The 24,026-nt window shown below is 38.2% G+C and overlaps 4 protein-coding genes and 1 pseudogene across 4 annotated transcripts; 3 read left to right on the top strand and 2 right to left on the bottom strand.

Moving 5' to 3' along the window:
* Positions 1 to 3,008: 3,008 nt before the first annotated feature.
* Positions 3,009 to 4,907, top strand: LOC146139581 (heat shock protein 70 B2-like). Its single transcript, XM_083392490.1, has one exon. The coding sequence runs from the start codon at positions 3,009 to 3,011 to the stop codon at positions 4,905 to 4,907; it is 1,899 nt and encodes a 632-aa protein (XP_083248616.1).
* A 2,100-nt stretch (positions 4,908 to 7,007) lies between these two features.
* Positions 7,008 to 7,982, top strand: LOC146139580 (serine/threonine-protein phosphatase 6 catalytic subunit pseudogene; annotated as a pseudogene).
* A 458-nt stretch (positions 7,983 to 8,440) lies between these two features.
* LOC146139579 (uncharacterized) lies at positions 8,441 to 22,106 on the bottom strand. The gene is made up of 12 exons (XM_083391311.1): positions 21,943 to 22,106; positions 20,193 to 20,291; positions 19,959 to 20,057; positions 19,408 to 19,506; positions 18,559 to 18,756; positions 18,083 to 18,227; positions 16,427 to 16,560; positions 15,728 to 15,768; positions 15,310 to 15,357; positions 14,852 to 14,977; positions 12,098 to 12,227; positions 8,441 to 10,700 (listed from the first exon to the last, which is right to left on the bottom strand). The coding sequence occupies exons 1-12, from the start codon at positions 22,063 to 22,065 to the stop codon at positions 9,762 to 9,764; spliced, it is 2,181 nt and encodes a 726-aa protein (XP_083247437.1). The 5' UTR covers positions 22,066 to 22,106; the 3' UTR covers positions 8,441 to 9,761.
* A 117-nt stretch (positions 22,107 to 22,223) lies between these two features.
* LOC146139578 (uncharacterized) lies at positions 22,224 to 23,200 on the top strand. Its single transcript, XM_083391979.1, has 4 exons — positions 22,224 to 22,259; positions 22,374 to 22,533; positions 22,591 to 22,705; positions 22,775 to 23,200. The coding sequence occupies exons 1-4, from the start codon at positions 22,226 to 22,228 to the stop codon at positions 22,979 to 22,981; spliced, it is 516 nt and encodes a 171-aa protein (XP_083248105.1). The 5' UTR covers positions 22,224 to 22,225; the 3' UTR covers positions 22,982 to 23,200.
* Positions 23,155 to 23,892, bottom strand: LOC146139577 (tRNA-specific adenosine-34 deaminase catalytic subunit ADAT2-like). The gene has a single exon (XM_083391978.1). The coding sequence runs from the start codon at positions 23,859 to 23,861 to the stop codon at positions 23,313 to 23,315; it is 549 nt and encodes a 182-aa protein (XP_083248104.1). The 5' UTR covers positions 23,862 to 23,892; the 3' UTR covers positions 23,155 to 23,312.
* Positions 23,893 to 24,026: the final 134 nt, after the last annotated feature.

Genomic DNA, 24,026 nt, shown 5'->3' with positions numbered 1-24,026 from the left:
CAATTTCGCAAACTTTGAAGGTCAAAAATTACTATTTTCTGCATGGCATCTTTCGTGCTCTTCCAAAGCCCCGTCTTGGCTAAAGCAAGATCCAGATATTTCGCATTTATGTGTTTTTTCACCTAGGTGAATTTTCATGTGCGCAGCCAAACGTGAGTTTTTGGTAAAACAGGATCCACAGGCATCGCATTCGTACGTCTTTTCACCAGCGTGAAATCGTTGATGAACCTGGAGGTGTTTGAGTGTGGGAAAACCTTTTCCACACAACTCACATCTTTTAGGTTTTTCTCCAAAGTGAAATAACCTTCTGTGTCTGTTTAGTTTGCATTCCTTTGGATAGCACTTGTTGCAGTCTTCGCATACAAACAGCTTTGATTTTGAGTGATATTTTCTCTTGTGGTTAAGCAAAAACCTTCTCCCCCCAAAACGACTTTCACAAATTTTACATTGAAAATGTTTTTCCCCGAAGTGTATTTTCTTGTGTGCTTTTAGAAGCGCCAATAAGGGAAAACTTTCTACACAACATTCACATTTGTATTCATGTGGTACGTGAACCAATCTGGGTTTTTCGGGGTTTATAGCAGAACCTAAAGTCTCAGTACTTTTTTTACGTTCATATTGCTGTAAACTTTCGACAGCTGGTGAATCGTTCACAACTACTTTTAACTGATCTTCGGTTTCGTGGAAACCCAGTCTGCGATCTAACATAGCTTTGTAGGTATCAACACCATTAAAGAAATCTGTTTGCGAGGGAAAAACCCGTTTTTCAAAGAACTCAACGAAATCGTCAAAGCAATGAATTTTATGATATGTAAGCCAATCAGGAACTTCAGTGTCGGAATCCGAGTCGGAAGAAACTTCATTTTCTTGTGTGGTCCATTGCCACTCTGGTCGCGAGCAATTTGACATAGTCGTTAGCCTATATAGTTAATCGTGGGTACCTTTAATGCACAACACATATATACTATATTTCTATATATCTTCGGGATGTATTTGCAAACGAAAACGGCGTCTGATGCGGGCGCGAAGACAAATACATTAAACTTAATGTTATATGTCCAACTGTTTTCAGTTTCACAAATGAAATGCCTTACAAATTAATAAGACAATTCACTATGAGAAAAATATTATAGTTTAGATTTTGCATCTTGCACTTAACTCAAATAAATCAGGCCAAATTTCAAAGGATCAAATCATCCAATTGCTCTACTATGCCAATACACGTATGGGATATATAGCTTCTTAACACTTGTACTAAGCCTATACATTCCTATTTCTGCCTAACAAACTGATATATGTGCTAGGTTTTCGCTTGTTTTATGTAGAATGACGGAATGCTTTCAGTATTTCCTGCCTTGCGGTAACTAAAGCGAGGAAAAAGTTGTCAGTGCGAATGGCGGAAGTTGTTATTCGGCTGTGTAATGGATTACGTTTCTGGCGTAACTTAGTTTAGTCAGCTGTTTCATCAGTAATTCATTTTTAACAAATTAAAGTCCGAATATTTTCCGAAACTTTAATAAACCATTTGCAGCTAATTTCAAGTCCAAGTTGATAATCACTCGCGCCCTTTCCTAAAATTAAAAAAATAACAAAATTTTTATGAAAAAATACTCACTTAACAAATATGCTTTAAAATGGTTCACGCTTGTTAGGAATTTTAAAAGTAATATCGTTAAAAATAGAGTTAGTCCCACTAGGCAACATATCAATGAATATAAATCGCTCTTCTGGTGTAAAACGAAGTATAAACCGACGTTTCGGCAGCAGATACCAGCTGACCTCCTTAGGGTCAATAATTAAAACGAGAGCGCGTTAGCCAGTTTATATACTGAGAAGTATAAAAAAAGACTATAGATAAGGATTAATAAATCTCGATGTTGCTAAAGTATGCGATGAGCTGTGACGCGACGGAGTCATCAAGTGCAGAACTGCACCGTCGGAAAACGAGCGTTTATCAGCCCTGACGTTAGCTTCGACAAAGTTAGCAACGACAATAGAGTAGATAGCCGGAAACCACGACTCCTTTTTGTTCATGGTGTTACGAAATTTGTCAAATCCCTAATTTTAATCTGTAGAATTTTTCTTTTTTTCTTTTGAGTATATAAGCAAGTCTGTGATATGGCTGTTCACCTGAATGCAGTTATCACACAGTTTGCGTGAAGCGTAAAATTTCTAACACATGTGCTAACGCAGACTTAACAATACCTCAAATTATCCTAATTTGAGCGCTACAAGTGTTGAAAACAAATTTAATCGGGTGGCTGCAAAAAAGTTCGGCGGTGTGACATGGTTTTCATGTGGTAGTCTTTGATTTAAAATTATTAGGCTATATTAATAATAATAATAATTAACAACAACTTCAATTTATGGTGTAACATTTTAACTCACTTTCGAACGCATTGTTCAGGATTAGCCTACCATTATAGACGATTTTCATTGCTTTTCGTTGTCCACATCCACTTCAGTTAACATGAGTGGTTAAAACACAACGGGCATACTGCAAAGTTGATCTATGAACAGAAGGTAATAAAAAAAACTATAAAAGTTGACAAAAATCAAAATCTTGAAAGATACTATTTGCAGTATGATAGTATCTGTGGATACTAGTGATGAAAATGTAAATTTCGCATCAATATTCCGAATAAAATAAAGTGAATCACAGTTGCACACCAGAAAACAAGAAACCAATTTAAAACGCCTGAAAAGAAGTTTCATAATGTTTTTTTGAAAATTTGCAACCGGTGGTAACGTCATTGCTTGTTTAAAGTAATTGTGATACGGTTTGTCCGAAGTAGGCCTGAATCGTTGCGTTTTCGTGAATCACCACCTGACGCTGTGGTCTACTTTGCAATTTGCGCTCGAGCAAACAAACCTTCGCGAAGCTTCGAATGAATAATTCGCTTCCTGCACAAAACAAGTCAACGATATATATTCGAAACGCCCATTCAGCATCAAAATCACAATAACAGCAACAAGAAGTGATTAGAGCCGCTACAAGTAATAGCAAGATGCCAACAGCAGTCGGAATTGATCTTGGAACGACTTACTCTTGTGTTGGTGTGTTTCGACACGGAAAGGTCGAAATCATAGCTAACGACCAAGGCAATCGGACCACGCCAAGTTATGTGGCGTTCAACGACACTGAAAGGCTGATTGGAGACGGCGCTAAAGACCAGGTGGCAAGAAATCCAAACAACACAATTTTCGACGCTAAACGCTTGATTGGAAGACGGTTTGATGAAGAAACAGTTCAGAGCGACAAGAAGCATTGGCCCTTTTCGGTTATCAACAATGCTGGAAAGCCTAACCTGGAGGTCGAGTACCAAGGAGAACGAAAGAGATTTTCACCGGAGGAAATCAGCGCCATGGTCCTCTCTAAGATGAAGCAAATTTCCGAAGCTTACCTCGGCGAACCTGTGAAAGACGCAGTGATCACAGTTCCTGCTTACTTCAACGATTCCCAGCGTCAGGCAACCAAAGACGCAGGCACCATCGCTGGAATCAACGTTCTTCGAGTCATTAACGAACCCACGGCGGCGGCCTTGGCTTACGGACTCGACAAAAAAATGAGCGGCGAGCAGAAGATCTTGGTTTTTGATCTCGGCGGCGGCACTTTCGACGTTTCAGTCTTGCTTATTGACGAAGGCTCAATTTTTGAAGTTCTGTCAACAGCGGGAGACACACATTTGGGCGGAGAAGACTTCGACAACCGAATGGTGGATCATTTTGTGAACGAGTTTAAGCGCAAGCACAAAAAGAACATCTCAAGCAACAATCGCGCAATCAGAAGACTTCGAACGGCCTGCGAAAGAGCGAAGAGGGTTTTGTCGACCTCGGCCGAAGCAGCAATTGAGTTGGAGTCGTTGTTTGAGGGAATCGACTTCTACAGCAAAATCACGAAGGCCAGATTCGAGGATCTGTGCGCTGATCTTTTCAGATCCTGCCTGGATCCAGTGGGGAAAGCTCTCCGAGATGCCAAACTGGACAAGTCGGAAATACATGAGATTGTTTTGGTTGGAGGATCGACAAGAATCCCGCGCGTACAAAACATCCTCAAAGACTTCTTTAACGGCAAAACTCTGAACAAGTCAATTAATCCAGACGAAGCGGTTGCTTACGGCGCGGCTGTCCAGGCCGCTGTCCTCACCGGGAAATCAGAGGTCACTGACGTCCTCCTGATGGATGTTGCTCCCCTCTCGCTAGGGCTCGAGACTTCGGGAGGTGTGATGACAAAGCTGGTGGAAAGGAACAGTCGCATTCCTTGTAAAGTCTCGGAGATATTTACCACCTACTCGGACCGTCAATCTTCCGTTCGCATACAAGTGTACGAAGGCGAGCGGGCGATGACAAAGGACAACAGCATCCTGGGAAATTTCGACCTTTCCGGCATACCACCGGCGCCGAGGGGCGTCCCCAAGATCAAGGTGTCGTTCGATATCGACGCCAACGGCATTCTGCAGGTTTCGGCGCAGGACGAGAGCACGGGCAAGTCGAACCAGATCACAATCAACAAGGGCCGGCTTTCCAAGGCCGACATCGAGCAAATGCTGGCCGAGGCCGAGAAGTACAAGGATGACGACGCAAAGCAGCTGGAAAGGCTCAAGGCGCAAAACGAGCTGGAGAGCTACTTATACGGCGTCAAGAACGCGGTCGAGGATCCCAACACCGGAGGCAAGATATCTGAGGAAGATCGGAACATGGTGATCCAAGCTTGTGACGAAGAGCAGACGTGGCTGGACGGCAACTCGCAGGCCAGCAAAGAAGAGTTGGTGTTACACTTCAAAGAGCTGCAGAGGAAATGCCAAGACGTGATGAGCAACCTTTATTCTTCTGGTGGTGGTGCGTCTGGCCCAAACACATCTCAAGATGCGCCGAGAAGGGGTCCAGTTATCGAGGAGGTCGATTAAATGATCAAGCCATGTTTAAATATTTGCTAAGAATGTTGTTTTTCTTCGTTCATTCAAATGCTGCTATTGAGGCAATGTCTTTAAAGATGTCAAGAATTATTTTAAAATCGACAACAAAGCCCAGAAAACTCTTTTGTCAAACTTTATTCGTGGTTTGTTGCGAAAACACCAATACATTTTTTATTCGTATATTGCTCTGTATATACATTTCATGTAACCTGCATGCATTTGAATTACCACTCTGATTAAATTGCTTTATAAATTGTACCATGCTAAATTAGCGTAGTTTATTAAACTTTTTACACAAGTTATGTTTACCAGGATTGTTTATTTAAAGCTGAAAGAGGGTGATGTATTTAAACAATGTAAATCGTTTTTCGAATGAAAACCTAGAAACAGCATACACCGAACAAAAAAATCGTGATATTAGTAAAAAAACAGTCTTTTTTTATAATAGATCAGGTCATAACGTCACTGGGGAGATATCCACTTGAGCGCTTTGCTAGAAAGCGTTTTAGAGGCAGACTGTCGTACAATCTCATTCCGAGGTCATTGAAAACATTTAATTTAATGCATCTAAGTGTAACCCTAACGCTACTTAATTATACAAATAGAACAAATCCAGGAAAGGATAAATGTAAAAATTATTTGTTCGCTTTAAAGAGCACTGTAGGCTACTGTTCAAATCGGGGCTGCCCATCTGTGGGTCGTGCAAAAGTGTTTTAGGGCTGTTGAATAGGTCTACGTTAACTGCTTTTCAACAAATGCAGCAGACTACTAAAAGCATATTGCTTATCGCTGTAAAATGTGCTGCAGCATTTGTTGACTATATTAGGTTTTAATATTTGTGAGAATCCTAATTTGGAAATCGTCCAAAAACATTGATTATACCAACCCAGACGATAAGATTTAAAACGACGCAGCAGCAAAGTTTCGCATAAAATTGGCATGTAGGCCTAATTAAATATATGACCCACGTGTGCATTTTGTAAGGTTTGAGGTCGTGTTTGTGACCCGCGCGATGAGAAAGTTCACTATCCCTGGCGTAGGCTATCAACTCCATTTCAATCATATCGAACATCCCTAGCAGGGGCGGATCTAAGAGGGGCTCAAACTATATTTTGGCCTATTTTAACGAAATAAATTTAACAATTATTTTGCGCTTCAGGCGAATCTAAATATGTTTCTACAATGTCTTAGCCACGTGGCCATGCCCCCCTCCACAAAAAAGTATTATGGGCCTATTTTAACTCTATATTTCGCAGCGGAGTTAGACTTTGCCACTATGTATTTAAGTAAAAATATTTGTTTTTACTTTACCACTGATTAATTATATCAAGAAATATGTTGACCTCAATATCAAAAAGTAGCTTAGAATTGCCAAAAAGAAAGCAAAACCTAAAACTCAAAATTATAAAAACTATTTAAGAGCCACATACCCCGTAATCCGCGCATATCGGCAGAAAAACTATATCATTGCAACATAGAAAACTTGTTATGTACTACTTCCATGATCAGTTTGAATTGCGCAACCGTGACATAACGTCAGGCTTCGCTTCACTGATTCGTGGTAATAAAGGAAATAAGAAGTGAAATTAAAAGCTCGTTTTGTGTTGTATCTTGTATGATAAAGTTAAAATGAAAAATACTCAACCTTTAATCATTCAACACGAAAACCAAAATTATTTTGATAAAACAAAACCTTAGAGGGCGCTGGTTTAGAGTCCTACAACATTTTATACGGGGTTTTCTATTGCTAACATTTTTTGGGTTAGAGTGCGCGTTGACGTTTGGCCGTTTGGGTTTGGCTGGGTTAAGTATTATTGTTAGTTATTTTTCCATGTTGCTGGTCTAGAATCCTACCACATTTATTTTAACAGTCAGGAAACAAGTTGCCAAAGTTAAAATTGCAAGAAAACGCATAAATATGTTAGAATTAATATGTTAATAATACTTGACTTACCCGAACCAAAACGCTGACTGTCACACTAACCCAACTTTTGTTAGCAACATAAACCCCAGGAAGATAATGCGGTGAGATTCTAGACCAGCGCATTCTACTATATTTAAACAACTTTGTTTTTTATAAAATTTAGGCTTGTCTTTAGTTTTTATTGTTTTTCACTGACCACTTTCATAATGATTTCTATAAATATCGACAAAATGATTGAAATGGCGAGGGAATGCAAATATCTTCCCGAACACGATTTGAAGCAACTATGTGATTATGTTTGTGATCTGCTTTTGGAAGAATCAAATGTCCAACCTGTTTCGACACCAGTCACAGTTTGTGGCGACATCCATGGGCAGTTTTACGACCTTCTGGAACTCTTTCGCACTGGAGGCGAAATTCCTGAGACAAATTACATCTTCATGGGTGACTTTGTCGACCGCGGCTACTACAGTTTGGAAACCTTCACATACCTACTTACTCTGAAGGCAAAGTGGCCCAATCGCATTACACTTTTGCGAGGAAACCATGAAACCAGGCAGATCACTCAGGTTTACGGATTCTATGACGAGTGCCAAACAAAATACGGCAATGCAAATGCTTGGAGATACTGCACCAAAGTGTTTGACCTGCTAACAATCGCCGCCATCATCGATTCTAGGGTGTTGTGTGTTCATGGCGGCCTATCCCCTGATATCAAGACCCTCGATCAAATTCGGACCATCGACAGACAACAGGAAATCCCACACAAAGGACCTTTCTGCGACCTTGTCTGGTCTGACCCGGAGGAGGTGGACACTTGGGCCATCAGCAATCGCGGGGCAGGGTGGCTTTTCGGGGCCAAAGTTACGCAGGAGTTTATTCACCTTAATAATTTGTCGTTGATTTGCAGAGCCCATCAGGTAGTACACGACGGCTACAAGTACATGTTTAATGAGAACCTCGTAACTGTGTGGTCTGCACCAAATTACTGTTATCGCTGTGGCAACATTGCCGCTATTATGTCAATTAATAGCCCGGACGAGAGAGAACCTAAGTTGTTCAGAGCTGTACCTGATAATATGAGGGTAATTCCCGCAAGAACTACCACACCCTATTTCCTTTAATTAAAACCCTCCTTTTACATCTTTTGACAATATTTCATACAAAGCAATGCAGTCCCATTTCATTTTTAACAGTTTTAGATCGAGCAAACAATGTTGTCCATGTGATTTACATGCTTGCGGGCAACAACCTAGCTAATCAATCATAGTAGCAACATACAAGCTTGCATTGTAATATTTTGTTTGTTCTTTTGTTATACTTGTAAGTTGTAATCAAAATTAAATATTCCTATTAACCAGCCACTTTGGAATACACCTGCTGTACTATTCTTTTTTAATCTACCAGCACCCCTTGCATTGCTCTTTTTTACAATTTAACTAGAATGTTTTTTTATTTTAATGCAGCTATAATCGAACTGTATAAAGTTCTTAAAATAATAATTTGTATATTTTTGTAAAAATGGGAAGTTCAATCTGTTTTGGTGCATCAACAGCTGTTTCTTACCGTGTAATGTATAATTAATAAAATTGGTAAAGAATATAAATATTGGCTTTTCATGTTGTGTTCTTTGAAAAATATCAGCTTTGCACAATTTTATTTAAAATTTTAAAAAGCATCAATGGGCAGTGCTTAATAACATACAGTGAATCCAAAGGAACTTTTGAAACAAAGTAATATCAAAACTTTGGAGCTTAGACATACCACTCCAATACTGTATTTGGGAAGATTCTCTCTATGAATGTTGGCACAAATGGAATGTTTAAAAAAGTTACAAAACAGAAATGTTGAAAATGTACCAAAAGAGCCGGGGTATAGCAAGACATTGGAAACACAACTTTGTGGCTTCTATCAATAAAAATTAGGTCTTTTGCAAAGGATTCATAACAGTTAAGAAAAAATTACAACAATAAACCGAATAAGCAGGTAAAGGACATTAAAGAAATTTAAGCACAATTAATTGACAACGATTATATCAGACACCTTTTAAGCAGTACCTTATAATCAGACCAGTCTTATATAATTCTGCAACAGTGGTTATAATAATACTTATGAATAAAGATTATTATGATAAAGCATTGCGCCTTAAATTAATAAAAAAACGGCAGAAATTGTGCATTTGATTTTAAAGCTATTTTAACATAGCACAACGGACAGACGACATGAATTCCACAAGACAATAAGTGGTCCTGAATGTTAGGCAAAACGAAGGGCGCTAACGGGAAAATCATAAGTACGTCAGTTATTCTGAACACCTCTAACACCACATTATCGAGTTTCAAAATAATGTTGACGATAGACACCTTGTGGATAACAACATAATAGCAGACCGTTTAGTGACTTTCGTCGAGTCCATGAAGCCTAATAGGGCTATAAAGACATGTACATTTAATAGCAAGTATTGTTACAATTGATTAAACACTGAAAAGAAAGTGGTCACTCGCAATTGCAAATTTATAGACTGTTATAAATCATATGTGACATAAGAGAATGACAAAGCAAAAAATGCAAAATATATTTTTGTTTGAAACATAGTTAATTTAAAGAGGTTGCAAAACTGTTAATTTGCGAACAAACCAAGTTTACTTTTTTATAAGAGACAGCAGCCTTATAGGAGACAGCAAAGTATCATTTTATTTGAAGATTTGATTTTAAATCTTATACGACCATTATGACGATTATGACGTCTTCCAATGGCTGTAAAGAAGAATCGTCTTTAAATGTCTGTTCGATCAGTTTGATTTCTGCTACGCGCTTGGCGCTAATGTATCGCAGTTTGCGCTCGCAATGTTACCATATCGCGACCTAAAGGTTTTAAAAACAGAATTCCGAGGCTGGCCAATCGGCAAAACGGGCGCGTTTCACACGGCGTGGGTTTGCGACAACGTGAAGTCGCGCAGCTGGTCGATAATGGCGAGGTCCTCCTGCCTGAACTCAAAACCCGAGTTGAAGTCGTCGGCGCCCTTTCGCATAGAATCTCCGGCACCTCGACCACCACCAGTTGTCGTAACTGGGTACAATGTAGCGGGGCTGGCGCGCCGCTGCAAGAGATCAACCAAACGCAGCTCCTCATCATTCGAGCGGTCGCAGAAGATGCTTAGTGGTGCGTCGGACGTGGCGCCGCCGGCGTGCCAGCTCCGCGCACTACAGCACCGCCGCAGGTTGGAGTCCAAATCGGCGCGGTGACGGTGAAGGGCTGGCGTGTCGGGGGCGGGGCTCTGTCCACCGGATAGCGACCCTGGCGGTGTATAGGTCAATACACGCTTCTGTTGCTTCTGACGCTGGTTAAAGTTAAGGTGGTTGGAAAGAGGGAAATCGGTATCGGTGCGTGGTGACGAATGCGCGCTGGTGCCGTTGGCGCTGGAACCTGTCTGCACAGTGCGACCTTTAGACCACAGGGTGCCAGTTCCGACGCCGGAATCGATGCTTCTAGCTTCAGGCTCGCTTCCAGCGGTTGCAAAGTAGGCCGCGTGCGTTTCAAAACCCGGCGGTCGAAAGGCGCCGCTCGTCGCGCCTATGGGTTCGAAGAGATGCTGAGGCTCAACGTCCACCGAAACGGCGCGGTTTTCGGCGGCGTTCGGCACACGCTGCTCCAGGCGGGTTTCCATCCAGCCTTGGAGGCGGCTCCTGATCGACTGCTCAGCCACAGAGCGCTCGTACATTGCGCGCTGGTCGATGCGGTGAAGGCAGAGGGTGCGTTCTGCGTGGATTCGTTCCGAGGTGAGTCGGTCGAGAGAGCGCAGTCGGAACTCTGTGAGCTCTTGAAGCTGCTGGATGCGCTGCGCGAGGGAGCTGTTGGTCTGCGAAGGCAACATGGGAAAACACGGCTTAGCGCGTTGGCAGGATTTGAAAAAAGAATGAGCAAATGGCAACAGGGCTGCGGAGCAAATGTGCGACTTCGTCCAGTCCCGAGTCCGGGCCTGACTCTACAACATGTATTCGGCCAATTTACGTAACTAAAATAACGTGGATATTCAGCAATCCACTTATAGGGGAGTCGTATAATTTATTCACTCACAATACATGGTTGATAAAATATTCCATCACATGCTATTCCACCTTTACAATTACCAGTTGGCGGTGATATCAGTTTTAAAATTTGGTACTGCGCATGCGCATGTCGGGCTCGGGACTTGGGTCTGGCCGGACTTGACGGAGCCGGTTTGTTTTTCTGCAATCGGAATCAGGACTCGAGTAAGACTGCGTAAAACTACCCGAGTCCTGAGTCCGCCATGTGCAGTACAAAAAATCGTACCTGATAAGGCCGGAAACTGTAATTCGCAAAGATGGAATAGCACGTGGCGGAATATTTGCCACGTATTGTGGAGGAATTAATCATAAGACACACTATGATTGAATTGCTGAATGTTCACCATATTTTAGCTACGTAAATGGGTTAAATACAGGCTGTAAAGTTAGAGGCGGACTCGGGATTCGACGAAATCGGCACATTTGGCCGCAGCCCTTGTTACCAATTTACTACTTGCCATTTTACACCGTTTGTTGGGTCGCGGTTTTCCTAAACGAGCCGTTTTTTTGGCGTGGATGAAACGTATACCATTCCTTCTATGTTAAGCTTCAATTCTTCCAAATAGGAAGGGGAGAAATAACTCCCGTTCTGCGGTGCGCAGGTTTATTTGTTTTACTTCACGGGTGACAGTTTGTTAAGAAAAGGGTCCCAATTACTTCAAACGTCAGTACAAAAGCGATAAACGTAAACGCGACAGGTTATGCGACGCTGATTTCTAGGTATTTTGGGCATGTGCTTGACAGCTTAATGCTGGCGTGAGTTTGGCGCTTACAAGCGCCAGTCTTTGAATGCTGACAAGTCAGGCCTTATATACTAGTTCTATTGATTTTTAAACGGCAGCGTGGGGAATGTTAAAAACTTTTATAAAACTAGAATCGGTAAGATTATTGACGCTCGCGATGCAAGTTTTAAACGCATTATACAATAATAAAACTAAGTAAGACACCTCAGCAATACAAATGGGCACCCCAGAACACACACTCGTCACACAATCAGTCACAGTTTATCAACAAGCGGCTTGCGTATATCGCGTATACCTCAACAGGCGAAAACTCTCAAGAGCTCGCACGCAACAAAAAGCAACCAGGAATCAAAAGCCACTCGGCGACGGCGCTAAGCCACTCTAGCAAACGTTCGATTGGCGTTCGAGCGCGCATCTCAAGTCACCTGCTCGACGTCGTTTCGCATCTCCCGTCGGGCGTCTTGTATCGATCGGTTGATGCGCTCTACGATCTCCGGCGTCGGGTTGGGCAGCTGATCGACCACCGGCGTTTGCTGGATCTCACCGTTGCGGTCCCTGCAAAAATAAGAACGTGCTTTTTTACCCATGCGTGTGTTGAATCGTATTTTGTTTTCCAGCTGCGTGTCGCGTTAAACTTAAGTACTTAACAGTAAACAAATTACGGTCTTACACTCGATTCACTTAACGGTTAAAGCAGTGGTTCTTAACCCTTTTCCTTGCTGCACCCCTTTCACATTACCAAACAGTTCTCGCACCCCTTCTAGAATTGCCTAAATAACAAATCCGTTGTAATTTTATTTTTATACAACCAAAATGTGAGTTAGTTTTACATTTAATTGAGCAATGAAATAGATTACAGTAATACTGTTTCTGATTCAGCATCCCCACACCCCCTTGGAATAGTTATCGCATCCCCGGCTAAGAAATCCTGTCTCACAGGGATTCAGCAAGAGACAGTTATTTTTACCGTTAAGTCAGTTGCGATTCTATGGTCTGTTTGTCCGGCAATTCTCCGTATAAGATTTGACCAGGTATAACTGTTAGCCACGTTCGTTTCTATATGGACGGCCTTTTTTATGAAACAAACATTAGCCGCTTTTAGCTGTTCTGATCCGCTGCAGAAAAACGTGGTTTGTGCGGGTGTACGTTGTATCGGAGTTTTCGAGTAAAGTTGTGCGTTGCGCTATAAAGGATTTGTTTAGTAGAGGTATTCCGATATATCGGATTTTATCAATAATATCAGCCGACACTCCACTCACACCGATAAATTGGTAATGGTAAATTGTGATTGATATTTTACTGTTAAAAGAGTACCGCGTTTTCTTAAAAACAAACAAAGGGTTCGGCTTTTTATTTGCTTTAATTTTATAGCTAACACCGGTATAAAAAAATTCAAAAAATCTGCTATGAAAAATCTGCTATAAGCATCGGTTTGTCAAAACAAAAAATCGGTCCAAAAAGTGACAATGGTCGATCTATATTTTTAGTGTTTCAGTCTTTTCGGCGTTAAATCGGCTGCTAAGTTAATGCATATTTTCCCGGAATATCACCGTATAACGTCTGATCAGATAACCGTCTGAAGCGTTCGTTTTTATGGACGTTCCTTTTTTTTTTCAACATGCAATAAAATATATGATAGTTTTGACTGATTGATTTGGTCAACACTAATGTTAATTTTTTATTTTTTTAACAGTTTTTATTTTTTTTACAAAATCTAACCGAAATTTGTCACATACTTGACACATGTTAAATATAGCTTCTCGCAGTACTTTATTCGTTAAAGAGTTAGTCAAGTGCAAACTCCTTGGCTTATAGACCAGATTTGAAATTGCTATAAGCCTAAAAGCCAAAGATTTCAATTAGCTTTCCCAAAAGAGTTAACGACATACCGTATCGAAGTCGTCGCAATTCCGAGTAATGGACAATTGCTTTAATATATATAGCGAAGGGTGCAATATGAATGTATTAGGTTTAATATACCATGTAGAAACTGTATGAACGGGATTTGAACTCGCGACCATGGGAATACTTGTTTAGCGAAGCGCACATTCCCACGGGAATCGAAAGTAACTCAAGCACTGCTTTTGTGCAAAACTTCGCTCTTGAAGAGGGTAGAACTAGCGTTGTTCCGCTAAATTCGATTAGGCTTAAATCAGGGGTGTCCAACTCAAACATGCCGGCGTGCCAATTTTCATCTTGTAACTTCTTCCCGTGCCAAAGTTTCGTAACCGAACCAATTCTTTTTAATCATAAAAGCGCTTTTTTACCAAAAATAAGAACGTTTATTTAAACTTAAAAAAAAAACTGTCTAGTAGAAATGCGCATCACTACATCAAAGTGTCTCTCGGTGAGCTGATTTTTGTTTGTTCACACCAATCTATATAATATTATGTGAATGCTAGCCTCCACACAGTATAATGTTACTATATCAAAAGTAATAAAAAAACAATGGCAATTGACTGTATAACAAACGTAGTATTTTCTGACAATTGGCTGAATAACAAATTGAGATTTTTCGGCAATTGGCTAAATAACAATGTTAGTTTTTTGGGGGGAGGGCTTGCGTGCCGCTTGTTGGACACCCCTGGCTTAAATGAAACAGACAATAGTTTTGCAGTCGTGCGATATGCCTTGAAAATGTGTTTTAGCATTTTCCAAAAAACACATTGGAAAAATAAAATGTTGGTGCTGTTAAAAGCCAGGGGTTCCCAGCCTTTTTTACAACGTGGCCCCTTTTGAAAATGTTAAGTAATCAATGGCTCCCTTTTTTAAGAATCGTCATTTTAATTATAAAACTGGTTTATACATTAACCGATAGTTAGAATGATAAAATTATATAAATACAACACACAATTACCACGATAGTACATTAATTAGTTATTATATACTCAATCATATGTTGATAGGAAAGGCAACAGCAATGGTATGAAAATTTCATTAAGCGTAAAATTTATTATTTTTCAATTATTTTAATTGCCCCTTCAAAAGCTTATGGCCTCCTAGAGGGCAATGGCCTCCAGGTTGTGAACCCCTGTGTTAAGCAGTGCAAAACTAATGTTTGGTGCTATAAAGCAATGATAAGATTAACATATCTGCAGTCGCATAAGACCATTCTGGTAACAGCACGAAAGCAGCACACCATACGAAAACAAGCAGCGCGTCTATTCCAGCAGCCTTACCTGTGTAATGAATACAGCTGTGGCACAACGAAGGGATTCACTCGCATTTCTCTATAGTGCTCCTCCAAAGTGGGCGCTTTCCTCGGGGTCTTTGGGGTAGTTGCCTGTGACGAGGGTTTCGAACTTCTGTACGAGAGAATTATAATTATGTGTGAGTAAAAACTGACTAAAAGAATTATAATTATTCGTGAGTAAATACTGACTGAGAGAATTTTAATTTTTTGTGAGTAAAAACTGACAAGTGGAAAATGGCAGAGTGAAGTTATAAATTTTTATTATTTTTGGTGACGAAACAAGTAATATACAAAACTAAACTTGTCGCTTTTTTTAATTTATTAGGTCGTTAAAATTCCATCAACGACGTAACAAAACGCCTTCTAGTTCATTTTTTTCGTTTTACTAATGCACAAAATGTCAAAGTTAGAGAACGCAAGTTGCTGAATAAGTTCTGGCTTTACCTTTGCGGGCTTGGCGATGTCTTTGGCGTTTTTCGGAGACGCAAAAGCCTAAAAAAACAAATCGTCTGGTAACAACAGTAAAAGAAACGTCACTCATCGGTATATGAATGCAGCCCGGCCCTATGAAAACAAACCGCACAGCAAGATATGGATCTTGGATTAAGCCAGTAGCATTGTACTTTCTTGGCATTAAGGATGCAGAAAACAGCAATTTTTTCAACTTGATAAATAAAATTGATTTTTTTATACATTTGCGAAACTATAATGACCAATTTTAATGCCACGAGCAGTAGAACGCGAAATTGTCTAATTTCGAGAATTTCATGAACAATTTACGAAAAATGCTTTTTAACTGAAATGTATCAATTATTAAGAGCTAACAGGTTATTTTTCAGTGTTTAAAAAAATAATTACAAACCTTTTCAGTGAAGACTTGGGTCTCGTTTCTTGTACAAAATCCTGCATTATAAGCAAACGTTTCATTACAGCGAACGGGAGTCGAAAGTTGGTCAAATATTGACGGACGTATTGAAAACAAGGCTAGTGGGCTGGGGACAATCAGCTAATTCAGAAAGAATCGACAGGCAAACATGTACTTCAATGGGTGTGTTTGCATAAAAAGCAGAGTGGATTAGGTGTACAACTCAAGAAGGGCTGGCCATGGATCAGGAAATTTGATCTTCAATGTTAATGTGAAAAACACTAAATGAAAAAGTCTAAGCCCACACAGAAGTACATCGGTTAAAAATGAATAAAGGGTTATTCGAAACGTTCATCACACCTACTTCTGTATGGGCTTTGATATTCTTAGTACGTTCTACTACAACCTCCAACCACTATGCTCCGAAATAAAAATTGAAAATGAAATGTGCAGTTAGCATTGATAGGCTTTAAAGTTGGCAATTAGCGTCTTTAAATTGCAGATACTAACTGCTGGTGTTCATTTAAAATACAGGCTCCTAGAAAACGCCACCGCCCAACATGGTCATTTAATATTCTCGTTCGGTTTTCCGAGCAGCCAAAATCGCAGGGCAGAGCACCTGCATTCTGTTGCACCGGGCGTAATTTAATCGAAATTTTGCGGTGCAAATTAGCGTGCGGTAACCTCGACGCGTACCGTTCTCGTCGGCGAGTTTTCCCTGGGCTCTGATTGACTTCTCTGTTTTCTTTGATCATTCCTGTCCTTTCTCCGGCCCCTAGGGCGTCTTGGCGCCGGCCTCGGTCCAGAAATAAGCATGTAGGCCAGTTCTCCTGTGGATTGCGGAAAAGCTGATTAGGATCTGTTTGCGACCGAAAAGGCAACTTCGGGCAAAACACAAACGAAGCCTTTTCAGTGACTTAAGACGCTTGAGACGATTTTATTTACTCAACGAGTTTCCCCAAAATACATGTTTACGCAGTTCTTTATATGTTTCAATAATTTTGGGCTTTTTACATTTCTGTTGCAATGGATAAAATCACAATATGTATAAAATATAAAAAAGTTGAGAGACACACTTTGAAAGGTTTCGTTTATAAGTCGTTAAATCAAATATTTTTTTTAAATTTGGGCATTAAAAGCAGGTACATCTTTATTAATATCTAAGAATAACAGCATAATAAATTCGATAAGAAAATTGTTTGAGATATAATCATTCAGGTTTGAGAGTTTATGCCATTACACCATGATCTATAGCCATATTTTTACCTAATCAGTAGATAATCTAGCCCTGGGCTATGCAACAAAAGTTATCATCCGAGATATATTAGGAACGCAACAAAACCACAGCGTTTAAGAGTAAAAGCATGTCTTCCGATAAGAGAATATCAAAACCGAATTTGCCAGCCACAGAGTTGTCAAAACTGTGCTGCGAAATTACTACACACATGGGTTGGTTGATATGGCAGTGTTTTTTTAAACCTTTTTTGAGCCATGGAACACTTATCGATGAAATAATTTTACGGAACACTAAACGAAAATGTATAGTAATGTACTTAAATAAACATCACAACAACAGTATTTCCCCTTTCAGTTTTTCCAGAGCGATATCTGGGCCTGTTGGAATGAGCCCAAAATTAATATTCGTACTGCATTGAACTTCGGCAGAAAAAAGCCAACACAATTACAAGGCTATTAATAAAGTCTTTTATTATCTACACAAGAATATGAAGCAAATCACGGCGTAACATTTAAACTGTCTTGATGACTAGACCTAAATCACTGTTTTTAAATGACTTGACTTGACTTTATTTCAGTCACTGTTTTCAAATGCCTTGACTTGAGTATTTCCAACAAATTACTTGTCTTATGTCTTTTTCGTAAATGAGGATTGAAATGAAGTGTTTCTTGGATTGAAATGAAGTGTTTTTATTAAGTATTATATTTTTAAAAAGTTGAGCAATTTTTCATAATTTTTGCACATAAAACAATTTGCTTCTATATGTTGCGTTTCTCTTATTTTTTAGTTCAGCAATTTCTCATAATTGTAGGTGTTACAATTCTGATAGTTTACCGTTTTAAAGGACGTGACTTGAAGTGGACTTGCTCTATTTATGACTTGACTGGGACTTGAATTAGGCAGCAGATGACTTGCACTGAAACTTGACTGCGACTTAAGTCATTTAGAAATGACTTATTTACAACACTAACGTCAAAATACAAAGTTTGTTGGAACAACTGACGAACTCTTACGGAATACTTCCACGGAACACTGATTAAAACTCCCTGATATATGGTATGTTTCTCCTACTGAATTTATTATTGTTATGTATAACAAAAAATAATTATGTATACCATTGTCAAGGTCCTTAGCCAAATCCAGTGGTGTCTTTCCCTTTTTGTTTTTTACTTTCTTGTGTTCTGCCGAGGCATCAACCAACATGCGACAGAGATTGCGGTTCTGGGTCACGACGGCAATATGAAGTGCCGTGTTTCCAATCTGCATAAAAAATTCAACGGGAACAGTTTTAACTAGATTTCTCACAATGTTTAAAACAGGTTATCAACAAGATGGCTTGCAATTTTACCATTTACTTCATGACAAAAAAGATTTCAAAGAACTAGTTTTTGATACCAACTGCTAATTTGTTGAACCGCTAACATTAACTCAACAAATAATAGTTTTTTTTTTAAATAATAAATAATAATGCATAAAAAGGATCGTTTTAAATTCCATTTGATTAACAAATACAAGTTTTATATTCATCCGTTAAATGAACATACAAAAAAGAACAGTTCTATTCCATCAGTGAAACAAAAAATATATATGCCTTGTTCTGTGTGTTAAGTGGGCACTCCAAGCCAATAAGGATTTTAAGGCAGCTGCCGTGGCCGAATCTCGTAGCTAAGTGCAATGGCGAGTCTCCTTGGCTATTTGTTAACGCCAAGTTGTTTGTCGTTGATGCCAGGAGTCTTGTTACTGTTGCGCGTCCATTGGCACAAGCCATGTGCAATGCAGTGTCACCATTCTAAAATCGATTGTAAAGTAGTGTTTAAGTTTTTTTTTTAAATTGTTTGTATGTAAATAAAATGCACACAACTAGGTATTCTATATTGGTATTCAAGCACAGTTATCTGTCAATTTACTTCATTTCACTACTCGGAGACCTTAAATTTCATATTTTAATCTAATCATGTATTTCAAAGCCTTACTGCCTTACAGTAAAATAAGAGGTCATTATTTCTAGTAGTAATGTCTCCTTTGAGTATTACAATTTTCAGGTTGACAATTCTCTTAGTTTTGATAGATAAACCAAATTGTTTTAAAAGAAAAATAAATTAAAAAAAGTATCAACTTTATGAGTAGTTTTAATTTGTATTGTACTACATTTTTCTTAAATGTGTATATATTTATTTACAATACAAAGTATTACGAATTAACCTTATTCTAGCACAATCCAACGTTTTAAAATACCACATCCCGATAGACAACATTTAAAACCTAATCTAACAACTTCATTAGAAGAAAAAAATTGGGTAAAAGTAATTTATATCTATCCTATAAACTAAATCATAACACTTGGTCTCAGGATTCAATTAAAATACTTTTATACACAATTTAAAACAAACTGTGATTCAATAGTCAACAAACAGTATTTCACCGTGAAAAACTTACTCACCTTGTTTGTACAGTCAATGTTACAGTTGGCGTTTACGAGCAGTTTCACTATGTTGCTGAGACCACAGCGTGATGCCTCATGCAGCGCAGTATCTCCCAGCTGTAAAAACACAAGAAAGGTCGTAAAAGCAGTGTTGAAAACTCATTGCCAATAATCCTCTTTGAACCTCAATATACATATACTCGTGTGGATAAAATCCTGCTTAGAAGAAACAATTTTGGGTTGAACACAAAAATGAGATTTACAAAGTTTACAAACTTATAGATATATTTCATTTAAAAGTTTTTAAACTGTATGTGCCTATTGTTTTAAAACACGGTTTAGTTAGGTATAATTGAAATGCTACTTGATATATTATATTTGGGGTATTAAAATAAAAAGGCCCTTAAACATTTGTTGAATTTGACCAGAGTTTTTACTACAAAAAATCAATGTTAAATATTGAAATGTAAAAGGTCAACTAGAATCAAGCATTATAATAATAAAGTAAGCCCGAAAGGCATTGTACATATTTTATCAACATTATATATATATATAAACTAAAATCTTACATTGTTTTGTCTATCAACAGAACAACATTCGTCCAAAAGTCGTTTAACAACAAGGATATGTCCACCACTGACAGCCCTTTGTAATGCTGTGTCGCCATTCTAAGGATGAATAACATAATTGTGTTACAAAAAATTGTTTTCACCATTCGGATTCAGGCAGATTTTGTTATTCGAAAGAATACTTTGATTACATAAAAATCAAACTAGTAATTTTCTAAATTAAATCACACTTACATCGTCCTGGTAATCTGGGCTGCATCCTGATTGAAGCAGTACCCTCACAATATCAAGCAATCCCCGATGTGCAGCGATGTGTAAAGGGGTACGACCATGCTAAAATCATAGAAATCAGTAAGCCAAAGTAAAATAAACTTACAAGATGGCACAGTATCCATTAAATAATACTGTGGAAAATTTAAAATAAGAGAAAAAAGTAAAGTAAGAGAGCCTAATAGTCTGTACAATTTAAACAACAATTAACTTTGAATTGATGGCCCGGGTTGAAATATTCAATTTGTATTTGAACTTGATAAAACATGTGCTATAAAACTCTGCTTAAATGAAGCTATATATGGTTAAACAAAAAATGCCTTTCACTTAAAAATTCTTATTGGCATAGACACCCCAAGCAAACGAAGCCACCTGCGTATAATTTTACAGCATTTAGTTAGTTCTTACAGAGTAGACAATTATCAGATTACAGGGCTGTTATTTTTAGGATATTTCATATGTGGGTTAATCCTTGATTAGTTAATTAGATGGCCAATGGCCAGATGTCTAAGTAACCAGATAGTGCTTATAATAATTGAAGCCAGTTCATGAATTGCCTGTTTATCAAATTGCATTTAATACAAAATCAACTTTAGTTTTTATCACTTATCCCACATAAAACAAAATTAAGTAACAGAATAAAATTAAACTATTGTTTATAATTTTTTAATATTTCACACAAACACATGTGTCAAAGCCCTTAATTTATAGCTTTAAACTTTGTTTATTCCAAGTTTGCCTGTTTTGAAATACAACGTAATAATATTGCATAATGTAAACTAGATTCCAAAAATATATGGTTGGGGAATTCTATGCCATACCGTTGTGTGGAGATAAATTACACCAGACCTGGGCAAATTACAGCCAGTGGGCCAAAAATCCACAAAGCAATTTAATCCGACTTGCGGCTAACTTTCTATAAAACTTTTTTAAGGAGAAATGAGCCTTCAATATTTTCTTATTAATTTTAAATTATATTTTTTAATAAATTACCCTTGCAAGGCATCTTCAATAATTCCTACTACTACCAGCTTGTAAAAACTAGGATATTTATACCTTTCTTAACAAGGAAATCAAAATATAAGTTTTGCGTATCTCAAATCCCTAAACCTAATGATTTATGTTGTTGAGTCTCCCACAACTAATCTATTCAGGTGGATGTTATGTGTTTATTAAAAAAAGCACACATTGTTTGCTTAGTTTGCAATAGCTGGGAGAAAATTTATGTTTGGTATGTTATAGCAGTGTTGTGATGACTCTAATAGTGTTGTGATGACTCCAATTTGATTTGGGGTCTTTTGATCAAATGACTTGAATTGCACTTAGTCATTAAAGCATGTGACTTGAATTAGCTGTTAATAATTTTAGGTAAAATTTAGTTAGTTTTTAAAAGAATTTCTGCCGGGACAACAGTTTTTGAGCAAAATATTAACATTTATTGTTTGTTTTTAAAATATTGCTCAGGAACGGACAAGAAAGTATTAAATTCAATTTAACTTTTCAGTTTGATATACTTTTAAGTAATTTATTTTTGACTTGTTTAGAACACCGTAATCTGTGCCAAACTTAGGTAAAAAAGTCTAACATAACCTATCTTCCACAAGCACTTTTATGTAATCGCAAATCGCTAGCAAAACATAAAATCATATCACTCGTTTTACGCTAAGTTATCAAATCAAATTGTTAAAAAAATCATAAGAAACTCCAGACAAACCTTGTTTACAGCTAACGTAGCACCATCTTCTATCAAAGCTATTACTCTATGTAGGTCCCCTTTTGCCGCCGCTCTGAGAAGCTGTTGTGCCAACGGATACTGATTAGCGTTGCGCGACGTCATTTGTCATTGTTTTGTTTTGCGAAAAGATAACGCTGAGTGAAATTTTATCCGGCAAATGACTGTGAAAACCGTTGCTACGTCATACTACGGACGCCTACCGCCGCCCGTGGCAGTTATGGTAAACATTCGTCTCGGGTTAATCCCCTGAAGCGCAACCGCAATGGAGGACAACGTGTTGGTTTTGCAAACTGGAGGTAATTTTACAAAACTTTAAACTTCATTCAAGTTTATTACGTTTAATAATGTCGCTGGTCGTTTTAGTTAAGGCTATAAAACTTTTATGGTATTCTAACTATCTTCTGAAAAAGGTACAATAGACAAGGACTATCCAAAAAGAACGGGTGGATTTGCTTTTGAAATTGACGAGGCCGCATCAATTCGCATATTGAAACGGGCTAAGATTACCTCAAATGTTGCATTTCAAACAATATGCAGAAAAGATTCCCAGGAAATCACATCCGCTGACCGGTAGCTGACAAATTTATTTGTAAAGTTTTTGCATAACTTTATATATTCAATGTTTAGAAAAGACATTTTGCAAGTATGTTTAAGCTCAAAAGCAGGAAAGATCCTCGTAACTCATGGCACTGACACTTTGATAGAAACTGGAAAGTTTCTTGAATCTAACATTCATGACAAGGTATCCCTTTTAATATTTCAATTTAGTTAATTGTGTGTCTTATAGAGATAAAAAAAATCATTTTTTTAGAAAATTGTCTTGACTGGTTGTTTCAAACCAGAAACGTTCAAAGATTCAGATGCTGATTTCAACATTGGGTTTGCCTTTGGTGCGTTAGCTATTCTTCCTGATAATGGGGTGTTCATCGCAATGAATGGTATAATACAAAGACCAGGAAATGCGGACAGAGACAAAGTAACTGGGAACTTCTGTGAAATCAAAACCAAACTTATATAACAAAGTGTCCAACAAACATCCTATTTGATAGTCTTCTAACTAAAACTGTGCAATAAACTGTAATTGCTGCCTATATCTATATTATGTTAAATGCTCAACTAACCTAAATTTTGTAATTTAGCATATAATGTGACATGTAAATACAATTATATTGTGGCAATGGGTGACATTTGCCCAAAGTCAATGTTGTTGTAATCGCTTAAAAGACATTTTTTTCAAAAACTCAAAAAGTTAAAAAACAAATAATAATAAATAATATGCAATCGTTATTGTAACAATATAGTGAAGAGTTTGTGTTGTATAAGGTTACTATTATAGCGGAATGTAAAAACTATTTCCTGACTTGTGATTGACCCTCGGGAACATTTGGATTCTCCTGTTTGTAAAAGTCTTTTAAGAGCTTGACAGCCCTTTCACTTTGAATGCCACCTATGCACTGTAGAAGTGGTCCAAGGCTTGACATTAATCGTCGATCTGTGTCAATGCCTAGCACAGAGCCACAGCCTCCAAATCGGTCATTCCTGCATCCATAATAAACTTTGGTTATCCCAACGTTCCTCAGGGCTGCAGCACACATTATACAGGGTTCAACAGTTACATATAACACACAGTCTTTAAAGAATCTTTCCACATCTTTGTCTTTGTCCCTTAAAAGTTTGGCAATAGCACCATTGATGGCAACAATCTCAGCATGCATTGTAGCATTCTTAGTTTTGTTTACTTCATTTTTTCCAATGCCAATAATTTTTTTATCCTCATGGACTATAATGCAACCAACAGGGACTTCGCCATTCTTCAGAGCCTCTTCTGCATAGGCAAATGATTTTTCAATCCACTGTTCGTGGTTATCCGAAACTCCAATTGCTTTATCAGCACTCATCTTGCATCATTTCATTCTGTATCACCTTAATAACAGCTACAAATCAAATGAGCAAAGTTATTAGTAAAAATTAAGTTGTAAAAATAAAATGATTTTAAATTACCCAATAAATAGTGTATGCTACTTATTGTTAAAAATAAACCAATCTTAATGCCCATAACTAAT

This window comes from Ascidiella aspersa, chromosome 6, assembly GCF_963924565.1.
Source record: "Ascidiella aspersa chromosome 6, kaAscAspe10.2, whole genome shotgun sequence".
Lineage (NCBI taxonomy): Eukaryota > Metazoa > Chordata > Ascidiacea > Phlebobranchia > Ascidiidae > Ascidiella > Ascidiella aspersa.
The sequence above is the reverse complement of the archived record's forward strand: the minus strand, read 5'-3'. Positions and strand labels throughout refer to the sequence as shown.